The sequence below is a fragment of the Rhinopithecus roxellana genome, chromosome 2 (assembly GCF_007565055.1).
Source record: "Rhinopithecus roxellana isolate Shanxi Qingling chromosome 2, ASM756505v1, whole genome shotgun sequence".
NCBI classification, from domain to species: domain Eukaryota; kingdom Metazoa; phylum Chordata; class Mammalia; order Primates; family Cercopithecidae; genus Rhinopithecus; species Rhinopithecus roxellana.
Window position 1 is genome coordinate 7,080,639 of NC_044550.1, and position 12,335 is coordinate 7,092,973.

General features: G+C 35.8%; 1 protein-coding gene across 4 annotated transcripts in view; it reads left to right on the forward strand.

Moving 5' to 3' along the window:
* BMPR1B (bone morphogenetic protein receptor type 1B) overlaps positions 1-11,921 on the forward strand; it is a 416,951-nt gene extending 405,030 nt beyond the window's left edge. For all 4 annotated transcript variants that reach the window (XM_030914734.1, XM_010385585.2, XM_010385582.2 and 1 more), the window contains 3 exons: positions 3,375-3,550; positions 6,118-6,248; positions 8,003-11,921. In XM_030914734.1, the coding sequence (XP_030770594.1) occupies positions 3,375-3,550; positions 6,118-6,248; positions 8,003-8,128 (433 nt within the window). In that variant the 3' untranslated portion in view covers positions 8,129-11,921. The remainder of the gene's footprint in view (positions 1-3,374; positions 3,551-6,117; positions 6,249-8,002) is intronic.
* The last annotated feature ends 414 nt before the right edge of the window (positions 11,922-12,335 follow it).

Genomic DNA, 12,335 nt, shown 5'->3' on the forward strand with positions numbered 1-12,335 from the left:
TCTTTCTCCTAGAACCTTCTGTCTGTTGTACTGTGTCTGTTTTCATGTGTACCACACCATCTGACTCTACTTCCACCCTCTTTTTCTTCCTTTATTCTTGGTACCCCAGTGTTAAATCACATTTATTTCTATTTTTGGCTTTAGGATTAACACAAGCTCGATTTTTCTCTGCCATTATTTGGGAACAGGTAAAATGATGTTACTGAAAATCCAAGAAAGAAATGTAATCTAATGACTTTCAATTATAGAAACATGCCTGAGGGAAGAAGGGGCAGAGCCAAATGTCTTGGAGGATCTGACACTTTACAGTATCAGATATGAATTACCTGTAATTCTCATGTTTGTTGTTTAAGTGTGGTGCTAAAGGCACTTGCCAATAGGTTAATAGTGATCTTTCACAGAATTAGTTTGCTCAACGAAATTCTATTTAACTTCTAGAAATTGGTAAGATCTCATTTTATGGCCCATACAGACCAGAGATTTTTATATTTCCGTTTAAATTATCCATAGCAAAGTTTAGTGTAACCAACCTTTTCCTTCTTTCATTTAAAGTACAATTTTCTGTCATGTGCAAGACACACTACAGATGGAGAGGGATTGGGGCTATGCTCTTTGGGTATGTACCAAATGGCTATGGCTGTGACAAGTATTTGGGGCTCAAAGGAGTTGATAGTCTAAAGTTGGAAAACAGATTACTTACTCAAATATTACTAAGGAGAATATTTATTCAGCTACTACTAGGGCAAACATCTAGGGTGGGAGTGGAAGATGAGGAGAGAGAGGGCTTTTTGCTGAACGTGCATATATACATATGTACATGCATGTATTTAAGGAACTATGTAAGGGACTGATTTTTGGCATTTGGTGGACATTCAAAATCCTTGAGTGTATGTTTTTGTAGTGTTTTAGAAAAAGAATTTAGAGATGAACTATGTACAGTCCAGCTGTCACAAATTTTAATTCTATTATTAGGTCACAGTTACCTGTCATTTTTCCAGTAGATATCTCTACATCACACATTTCATTATCTTTCCCTGACCTCCCAAATCCAAATAAACATTAAGGAGCTAAGAGTAAGAACGGAATGAAATTGCCTAAAATCTTTATCAGCTGTGCTCAGATTACACCTTTGGCCTTTCTAAATGCACTTCTGTGTGGATTGTCTTCAGAGTCTTCTTGATTCCCTTTCCTAGTCTGTGTTCTGGAATATAATTTAGGTCTTTAACCATCTTCTTTTCACCTGCAAACCCCCATGTTTGTTTTCTCTGCATGGGACCTAGGACTTCTTACCTGGGGCCACCACTATCTTCCTCATGATTAAAAATTAAAATTAGAACATGCTGGCAACACATTAGTGAAATCCCTACTCTCCTCCCATGAGAGGTGTCAGCAGGTGGAGTAGGAGGAGAGAGTGCTTTATAAATGGAAGTGGAGCTTTTGTAGCATCTATTCAGTCTGACATGTTTCCAGTTTACCATTAAGTCTCTTCTCAGCATACTTTCCTCTTCTGTCATTTATCATTTACACGTACAAATGACAATTTTCTGTTGTACCAGTATGTAAGTGCTGAGAATTAAAATTTTAATTTCTTTTTCCAGTTTTAGAAAAGAGCCCAGAACACTGGGACCTATGTTTGCATATGGTAAGGAATGCCAGCTGTTTTGTTTTTTAATTGCACTTTAATTTTTTTTTTTAACATCTTTTATTTAGGAAAACAGGCTAGTTATTATTGCACCTAGAAAACCATGAGGGGGCTAATGAGTACACTGATGACTCATTCTGTTGAAATAATTTTAGATCAATAATTTTAGCTGGAAGTGAATTTAAAAGGTTCTAAAATGAAGCTTTATATTTTATATTTTAGTAAATACAAATTTTGAGATATGATTTTGAGATACATTTAGTAAATGCAAAAATTTTGAGAGTGATACTTAAAATGTTCTCAAATGACAAAAAATGACACCACATATTTCATGTTGTGGAAGTGGTCAAGGTAATGAGAGCAAACCCAGAGGTTTTTGATTTTTTTGTTTTTTCCTAAAGCCACTAGTGTTTTGGTATTGACTATCTATGACAGCAAGATAAGTGTGATATTCAATAAACGAATCTATTTTCCAGGCTGAGGAGAAATAACATGTAAATGCTTGAGAGTCAATAGAGTGTAATGAAAAGCAAAAGCAAAAAAAAAAAAAAAAAAAAAAAAAAAAAAAAAAAAAAAAAAAATTCTTGGGAGTCAGGAGGTAGAAAGCTTTATCCAAGATTTTCCACAGAGTTCAGCTTAATAATGAGTTTCTGTACCTTTTCTGTTTTGTAGTATACCTTATTTGGTTATAGTCTGTTCATCTGTTATACCTAGGGTTTGTTACTTTTCTACTTAGTTCCTTTCTGATGAGGTATAGTACTTAAGTGTCTAATATGTGCCTAGTACTGTGTTGGTAGGGCTTGTACATAATCATCAGCCTAGTCATTCAGCACCCTTAGAACAGGGGCTGGAACTGTGGCTCCAGCTCACCGCACTGAGGCCATGGTTCCCAAGTGCCAGTATGCAGGTTGTTGTCCCTCCGTCATTAATCTTTTCCCAGTCTATGGGAAGGAATAGTAAATGGGCCATGTTGTAAAATTTTCAGAAAGTTAAAGATGTCATATTCCATTGTTGTTTTGTTCCTTTTTAAAAAAGTTAAATGCTATTTGGTTCATAAAACAATAGTGATAGTAGAAAGCCTTTTTACATGTCCCACCTTGCCAGAGTAAAACAATAGCGTGTCTTTGTTGGTTCTCTCCTTCCCCATTTTTAAACTTGTTTGTAGATCTAAGAGCTTTACAACAGCTGGCTTAAGAAATACTGTGTCTCACGAAATTGTCGTGTGCATGCCCATTTTAAGAGTAAGTTTAAATAGGAGGGCAAGGAAGAGGGTTTTTTTAGACATTTAATATATATTTAGCAGTTGTTTAGGGTATAAATTTGATCTATTGATAATGCACTTTTAAATGCTGCAGCTTCATTCTGACTGAGTTTCACCTTCATTTTTTTTTTTTTCCTAACTTTTTTTAAGAGATGGCATCTCACTATGTTGCCCAGTCAGGCCTTGAGCCTCTAGACTCAAGCTATCCTCCCACCTCAGCCTCCAGAATAGCTGGGACTAAGGTGTGCACCACAATACCAGCTTGCCTTTCATTGGGTTTTAACCTGTAAATATTTAATATAGCTTTTGGCAAGAAATATTCCTTAAGAAATTGTTTTTATTCCCTGGAAAGTTTTTTGGTTTTTTTTCCCGCCTTTCACTAACTAAAGCCATTGTTTAAGAATCACCTTGATTCATTTTTGTTGGTCCTCTTCAGTGCTGTAATAATGCTTTGCTTTACTTTTTCCTTAGTGATACAAATGAAGTTGACATACCACCTAACACTCGAGTTGGCACCAAACGCTATATGCCTCCAGAAGTGTTGGACGAGAGCTTGAACAGAAATCACTTCCAGTCTTACATCATGGCTGACATGTATAGTTTTGGCCTCATCCTTTGGGAGGTTGCTAGGAGATGTGTGTCAGGAGGTAAGAAGCAGTGCTGTCTTTGAAAAGCTGCTGTCGGAGCTACTACAAATCCTTTCTTTCTGATCAGAAATCCAAGTTATCATACTGCCTGTAAGATCTGGCTTTATTTTCCCCTTTATTTCTGTTGATGCAGTCATAATGCTTCCAGGAAATTATATTCGACATCCTAGAATAATCTTTGACTGCTTCCTTCCTTCACCTGCCACTAGACACACTGTCAGCTTCCCCTGCCTTTTCAAGCATCACTGTTTTCTGCTCTGTGTATTGTCTCATTTCTCTCTTGGGTTCTTCCTCCAGCAGTGGCTCCATCAAATCAAACCCCCTTTTCTGTCCCTGCCGGTTTATTCTCACCTAGCTGCTGGGTCCCATCCCCAGCTCCATTTCCTGGGATTTCCTCTGCAGAGATGACAGTAGGACATAAATGTGGGGAGGGACACCCACTTCTTACCTTCTCTATTTATTTTTTATAAAACTTCCTCATAAACCATTTGAAAACATCAATTTTTTATCAAAAGGAAATTAAAGTATCAGAGTATTGTTATTTTTTATAAAATTGTTTTTTCTACAAACATGAGGATTCCCTAGTAAAACCACTTATAATAAACAAGAAGACATTTAAATATTCAGAAGTATTATTGCTTGTACTATTTTGATTGCCGCACAATCTGTCTTCGAGCAAATTCTGACACCTTTTAGGCAAGGAGCTTAATCTTCGGCTTTTCTGTATCAAGTACTCTATGTTATTCCATGGTTGTGCTCATTAAAAAGCCTTGATGCTGCTGATGTTCCTCATAATGGCCAATCTAAATCCATCTTCATGAAAACACGAGCTTGCTAAAGATTCTGAAAGTGCAGCATGCACTTAACTAGTACTGAGATTTGTTCTTGTTCCTGCTATTTACCTGTGATGCCTTGGATGGGTTATAAACTTTTCTTTGTTTCAGAGTTCTCCTCTTAAGGATGAAGTGAATTATTGTATCCACTTCTTTGGTTGTATGGTTTCAATGAATGTAAAGATAATGAGAACTGCCTGGCACATAATTAGCACTCAATACATGTTAGCTATTATTACTATTAAAAATTTTCATTTTGTTTGGTAGAGCCATACCATCTTTAGGTTCATATTTAAATACAAAGAAGAAACAATTTATCAACCTGCATTCACACTTTGATAGAAAGATCATCTTCAGTGGCACAATGCCTTCTAATAATCACTTTGGGAATTCTGAACCTGTTGTAAGAAATTTGAAATAGAACACATTCTCTCCGAAGTGAGAGAACTGTTTTGTCCAAAAGGAAAGTTAATGCAGGAAATTTTCTCTAACCAGATATTGAATAAATTTCTCATTCTAAATGTAAAGAAGAAGTAACCAAGAAATTAACAGATTGTCTATGCCTTGATTTCATGCATTATAAAGAATAGATAAGCCTCACGTTTGCAATCCCAGCATTTTGGGAGGCCGAGTGGGGAGGATCGCTGGAAGCCAGGAGTTAAGGACTAGCCTGTGCAATAGGTTGGGACCCAATCTGTATTTAAAAAGAAAAAAAAAATCAAGTAGACGAGCCTTTTAAAAAATAACATGCTTATACTTAATTAAGATAGCTTTGTGGAAGTTAAACGTGTAGAGAACAAGATTGTTTTTCTAATTATGTTTTCTTGAACATCTAAAACAAACAGGGCTACAAGAAGCCTATATTTGAAAGCCTGTGGGCCAAATACAGGAGAAACTATTCTCAGCTTAAAAACAAGGTAGCTTTATATAAATAGACTGTTCAGAGCCACAGCCTCTACTGTAATTACTATGAGGAACCTGAGAAGGTGAAAAAGAAGACACTAGAAGCCCGCATTTTTAAAGGAGAAGAGGAAAAAGGCAGACATTAAATACTAGAAACGATAAAATGAAACAGAGTTTAGTGTACATTTTTATGAAGATGCTATAGATTTGTATTTCTTAACTCTTAATAATACATACTTTTTCTAATAGTAATGTATTCCTTATTGAAAATTTGGATAAATATAGAAAAAAAGCAGATAATTAAATTCATAGTTAATATTTTTGGGTGTCTATAATTTTCTAAATTTTAATGGGCAAAACCACATTCCTCCAATTAAGCAGAAAAAATGTAAATCTGACCCTTCGTTCAAGTAGGATACACTTCCAAATTATGATGTTCATAGTTTCATACTATAATAATAGAAATAGTCACATATTATGTAGTATGAGTTCAGGATATGTCTTGAAAATTTGCATTGAGATTTAATATAGATTTGTCTTTTAATTTGTTCTTTATAAAATTGGAAATAAATTTAAGATGCTTGTTTTACTTAGCTTTTGGAAATTAGGAAAGAAAGTCTTGAAGACCTATAATAATATTTTTCATTGGGCTTTGTATTCATTTTTTCTAAATTAGATTAAGCACCATTTGGGTAAATATTTTTCAAGGTTTATTTTGCTATTTTTCTGCCTGAACTTGTCTGTAATACTGATAGCACTTTTCCTTTGAGAGCTGTATTAGACTTTTATTTCTACTTCACAGAAAATAATAACAATAACAACACATTTTAGGTATAGTGGAAGAATACCAGCTTCCTTATCATGACCTAGTGCCCAGTGACCCCTCCTACGAGGACATGAGAGAGATTGTGTGCATCAAGAAGTTACGCCCCTCATTCCCAAACCGATGGAGCAGTGATGAGGTAAGGCTCAATTGAGGTAACCATGTGGCCGTGGCTGACTTCTAAATAGACTTCTGTTTTAGCCAAAATTCCACGTATTCATTGTAGGAATTCTTTGTTTTAATGGTGATGGTGATGGCACCTTTTTGCAGTAATTTATATGAAGTTTATTAAATTACTTGTTCTACTTTTCCAATTTTATTTTGCCACTTCCAGAATATATTGAGTGGGCTGCATAACAAATAACACTATTTTCTTTATTTATAATGTCTTGACATTTGCATAAAACCTATTATTTCTCTCTGTGTTTTTAAAGCATTATGATTTTTCTCTGTAATAAACCCATGTACAGGGTTCTCCCATTTTGATTAGAGAAAAAAGTAAGCATGTTAAAGTGATACAAGTTGACCTAGTTAAGATGCCTGACTGTGCTGGGTGTCTTTGTTAATAAGGATTATGAGATATGATTTGAACAAATCCACCTTCCGCTTGGCTCTAAGGATGTAGTGGTGAAACCTACATAGGTCTGGAAAGGAGCTGCTAGGAAGGAGGAAATGAGTCTTGCCTTTCCTGACTCCTCCTCCTGTTCCACATTCCTCTCCTTCCACCCTCCCAGCCTTCAAACTCGCTGTGTTCTAGAGTTCTCTGGCGGACTGGAATATTCAAGATGAGTTTGAAGCACCGCTGGAAAAAAAAAAAAAACAAAAACAGGCTCTTATCAAACATCTACCAAAGCACTGCAAAGGTGGGACAGAGCACTATTTCTTAAGTGTAAAAGCCATTTAAAAGTAATCTCTGGGCTGGGCACGGTGACTCACATCTGTAATCCCAGCACTTTCGCAGGCCGAGGCGGGTGAATCACTTGAGTCCAGAAGTTCAAGACCAGCCTGGCCAATGTAACGAAAACCCATCTCTATTAAAAAAATGCAAACAATAGCCTAGTGTTGTGGTTCACGTCTGTATTCCCACCTACTCGGGAGATTGATGCACAAGAATTGCTTGAACCCAGAAGGCGGAGGTTGTAGTGAGCCAGGATCATGCTACTGCACTCGACAGACCAAGACCCTGTCTCAAAACAAACAAACAGCAACAACAACAACAAAAACACCTTTGGCTCATTGGTTTTGTGTCTGGTTACTAAAATGCTATATAATAATATATGTTTTCCAGCAAGCTGTGCAGAAAGCTTTATGAGATGCTGGAGCTCTGTTATTGTCGGCTTTTGGTGTTACTTGAAATCTCTTCACTGAGGATTTCTTATGAAGCGAAATTGTACTTTTCAATAGGAAGACCAATAATTGATGTACCACAGGAGAAAGTTTTAGTGATGCTGTGCACAGGTCATTAATCTTGTTAAATGGTGCAGTGTGATGCTATTAATGGAGCAGACAGCTATGATTTAGGAATAACAGTGTTTGCATAGTATGGAATTAGATAAAAGATTTAAACTTATCAAGTGTTGTAAACAATCTGGGAGTACTGAGTGGAATACAAACTCCCTGGGTATGTTTATGTTTGCTTAACACTAACTTCAAAGACACCATTCGACAGTCAGCAGAACCACCTGCTTGCTTCTGTCACAAAGAAGACATGAACATCTATTTTAGTCATATATAATTTTGCATGAAAAAAATCTACAGAATTTTATTCCTACATGGTATTAAGGGTACCTTTTAAAAATATATTCAAACTTAATGAACAAAAACTAAAAAGCTACATTGTATCAGGTGCCGGCATTGCAGATGATACATTTTTCTAACATTTCTCTTCCTCAGTGTCTAAGGCAGATGGGGAAACTCATGACAGAATGCTGGGCTCACAATCCTGCATCAAGGCTGACAGCCCTGCGTGTTAAGAAAACACTTGCCAAAATGTCAGAGTCCCAGGACATTAAACTCTGATATGACAGGAAAAGTAAGCATCTCTGCAGAAAGCCAACAGGTACTCTTCTGTTTGTGGGCAGAGCAAAAGACGTCAAATAAGCATCCACAGTACAAGCCTTGAACGTCGTCCTGCTTCCCAGTGGGTTCAGACCTTACCTCTCAGGGAGTGACCTGGACAAAGACAGAGAAGCTCCCAGAAGCAGAGATTGATCTGTGTCTGTTTGTAGGAGGGAGAAACCGCTTGGGTAACTTGTTCAAGATATGATGCATGTTGCTTTCTGAGAAAGCCCTGTATTTTGGGATTGCCTTTTTTTTTTTTTTTTTTTTTTAAAGATGCTTTCATTTTGCCAAAATAAAACAGATAATGTGGATGGTTTAAGGGTTATAGAATTATAGTTTAAATAATAACAACAAAAGTTCTTCCCAGGAGCTCTGCTGGAAGGTAAATTAAAATACATGTTTTTCCATTGGTAAAATATTGTTGTACTCTGTGAACCGAAGGACAGTCTCAGTTGGAGGACATAGAACAGAATTCATCTTAAACTTACTCCCCACCCCACCTTAGCCTCCTCAGACCACTTTGGCCTTCCCTGCATTTGGGGCCGCTATGGTAATGTGAATGCACTGGGTACAACACCACCTGTCTAGGGCCACATTTGGAATTCCTGCAGGTGGCCTTTTGCAGCTTCAGGCAATATGGAACAAATGAAGGTTTATGTGACTCTAATAGAAGTAATTGTTGATAGGTGTTCTTCAGAACCACTTCTGTTTCTGATTGTGTTAGGCATCTCTGTCATGGTAAAGTCCTTTTCATTAAACACAAAGAAAGCTTTTGTTTTGTTTTGTTTTTTAATGTGCAGAGGATTGACCTGTACATGCTTTTGATCTCTCAATCAAAGGATCAATATTAAATAAAATTGTCATGAGCTGTGTTGAAGACAGGGTGCTTTAAAATAGAGGTAATTTGCTCTTGTGTTATAAAAGGAATATGTCAACAAAGATAGGGAACGAGGGAGAGTGATGGTGCAGATGGCTTATATCTTATATATGCAAAGGAGCCAATCTCAGAAGCACAAAGAAAAAAGTGTGCATACCTTATTTTGTGTAGGTAAAGATGATGTCTTTTTGTTGTCTGTCCATTTTGTATGTGTCTGAGATAAGGAATAGAGAGGAAACATCCATCAGGCTAATTTAACTACATTTTATTTTAAAAATAGGGAAACATAACCTCTAGATGGGACAGCAGAGGAGAGTTAGTGGAGGCCACGCAATATTACGGGCTGCTGTGTTTTATTGTTCTAAAATCAGTATGGATGGAACATGTATACCTTAAGTGATCATTTCACATCTTAGGAATGCCTACTCATTTTATTTTATTCTAGTGATGTTCAATTCACTATTTAATTTATTATATTTTCTCTTCTGTGGCACTTATACAAAATATCTCTTCACCTACTTAGTTCTACAGGGTTTTAACTTTGGAACAACATGAATAAAATCATCGAGAAGGCAAATATTCTTTAGCAACATGAATATAATAATGTTTAAAGTTGTACACTTTAATCACATACATTTCCTTTCTGTGGTTTTCTTTTGCTTCTTAGAAATTCTGTAGTGGTTAGTGGTAGTAAAGAATTTGAAAGTACTTTCCCCTTGCCTTTTTTTTTTTTTTTTTTTTTTTTAAAGACATTCCTCCCAGAATACTCCAGGGGGCAGTGTTTTATAACACATTTTCCCCACTGGGTGATTGAAGGATGGAGGATTTTTGAAAATCTGACAGCTACATGAAACATGAGAAAACATTTTCCTCACTTCTGAAGTCGGTTTGCAGCTGGTAACTTGTTCATCCAGAAAACATTCTAAAGCAATGATAGTTTGTGAGCTGTGCTTACAGTTTGGGAGAATCATGAGGATTCTTTCTATATTTTTCATTTACTTCCCAGTGCTTCATAGCCGCATTTTGTTTGTAACTAAGACAGAAGAATTTTGTAATCCTTGAATTTGAAAAAAAAAAAAAAAATTGTGTTTTCACAGAGTGAAAACAGTTGGTTCCAAGTAGAACTGTAATCAGAATGCTGCTTTTATTGATATTAAAAATAACCTCAATAATAATGTAAAGGTTCCTTTCTTTTGTGTCAGTTATATTCTTAGGGATAGCCTAGAAGGAATATATGGTTAGAACTAAGTGTGACTAATAATCTGAGCCTTGGAGAGAAACTTCATTGCCTCTAAACAGATCATCTACAAAACAACAGGTAAACATTCATGCCAGTTAAGTGAGACATGTTTTTGTTTCTTGGATTTTTCCTAAATTTAAGTGAGGTTGGGCTTACCTTGTAGATGAAATTACGTTTTCTTTTTGGTAAATTCTTGAACGTGGATAACTTTAAATCAGAATATTTTGTGAGGAGGTGATGATTTGAAATTAAGCTAGATTTCTAGGGAGGTGTTGGTTCCAATGAAGGATGGGAGGAAATTAAAATAGTCTTCAAACTTCTTCCTTGCTGTATTTGGTTGCTTTGGAAAAGGTTGGTAGCTTATTTTCTAATCCTCAATCTCATTTATTCACTATTAATATTTTAAAAACATTCCAGAGATACTTAAAAAGACCCACTTAGCGATTATAGTCGCTCAATGAAACAAGAATTTATTTATGCATAGATTTTTCTCTGTGTGTTACCAAAATCCACCTTACTTAGATAACACTAAATTGTTCTTAAAGACTGTCTACTCATTTCCCAATAATCCTTTATGATTTCAAAATTTCTAGTGGCTCAGAAGTGAATTTTATTTTATTTGTCTTTCACTTGAATAAATGAGAACCCAGAAATTAATAATGTCATTTGTTGCTTACTGTCAGGATATTTCAAAGACTAAGAGTTTCTTCTAATCCCTCCCTCTCAAAGGAATCCTAAATTATTAGTTGTTAGATAAGTTTTGTATGCTAAGATATTCAGGTTTATAGTTTATGTATGTGTATATATATATAAATATATATGTATATATAAATATTATGTTCAGTTTGGAGTCTGGCACAACTCCATTATGTGGATTAGAGAGTAAGATATTATGGATGATAAAGTACTAAATGAAACATAATATTTATTTATAAAAGTATGTAGATTGTTAAATCACAAAAAGAGTGCTATGAACATTGTGTATGAGGAAACAGGCCTTTGACCTCCTGGAAAGCACTGCTCAAAAGTCATTAGTGACTATTTTTGAATTCCCCAAACAGAAAGCTTCTTAGAAAACATGCTGAGATTTTATTTACAGGGAATTCTTTGACACATTTCAATTGGTGTGTAGTCAAGTATAGCAAGTACTTAATAATGACTGAATTTCATGTTCTTAGAGTCATGCATATTCATTAGAAGTTTTATGTTGTTGGTCTAATCTGATTCTTCTTTGTTTGTGGGTGGAACGGCACTGAGAGAAATATAGTTTTTTAAACTTGAACATGTTTAGTAGTTATATTGCCTTAGAAAACTCAGACACATAGCAGTGGAAATGAAAGAAATGACATCAGAAGTGACTTAATTTAGCAATTATAATTCCTCTTGTAAAACAAAACAGAAAAAATGCCATATTTTTTAGAGAAAAGTTGGCAATATAGGGGTTTTGTTGTCCATTTCACAAGAAGACTCATTTGTTCTTTTGGGGGAACCAGTGCCTTACAGATTTTGTATATACTGTAATTATTCAGGACTAGGGAACAAACAATTGCATTGTACTTGTTACAGATTGTATATGGCTTTGTTTTAACATTCCCCTAAATAAAATGACTTCACTCTCCCGTTGGAAAAAAACATGACTGTTATGTTATAGTTGTGCTTGCTTGCTTATTTATTTATTTATTTATTTATTTATTTATTTATTTATTGTCTTTGAAAATATCACATTGTAACAGGTAGGAAGGCACAATGAAGGAGGCAGATGCAGGTAAGTTTTTCACATTTCATGACAGGAGGACAAGAGAAATGGTCTGATGGCTTCTACTTTCTTTGTGAAGGAAAACAGTCATCTGTTGAGAGTGAGGGGAAAGGCAGGGAAGTCAGTGGTTTGAGAGAAGTGAAGAAGGTTTAAAATTGCACTGGAAAATTACAGCTTGCTGGGGAAAGAGCCAGATGGTTATGGGCAACTCCGAGGGCCAGGTTAGGCTTCATGAAGCTGACTGTGGCACAGCGGTCAAGCGTAGACTCGGGACTGCCAGGCAGCCTATTGG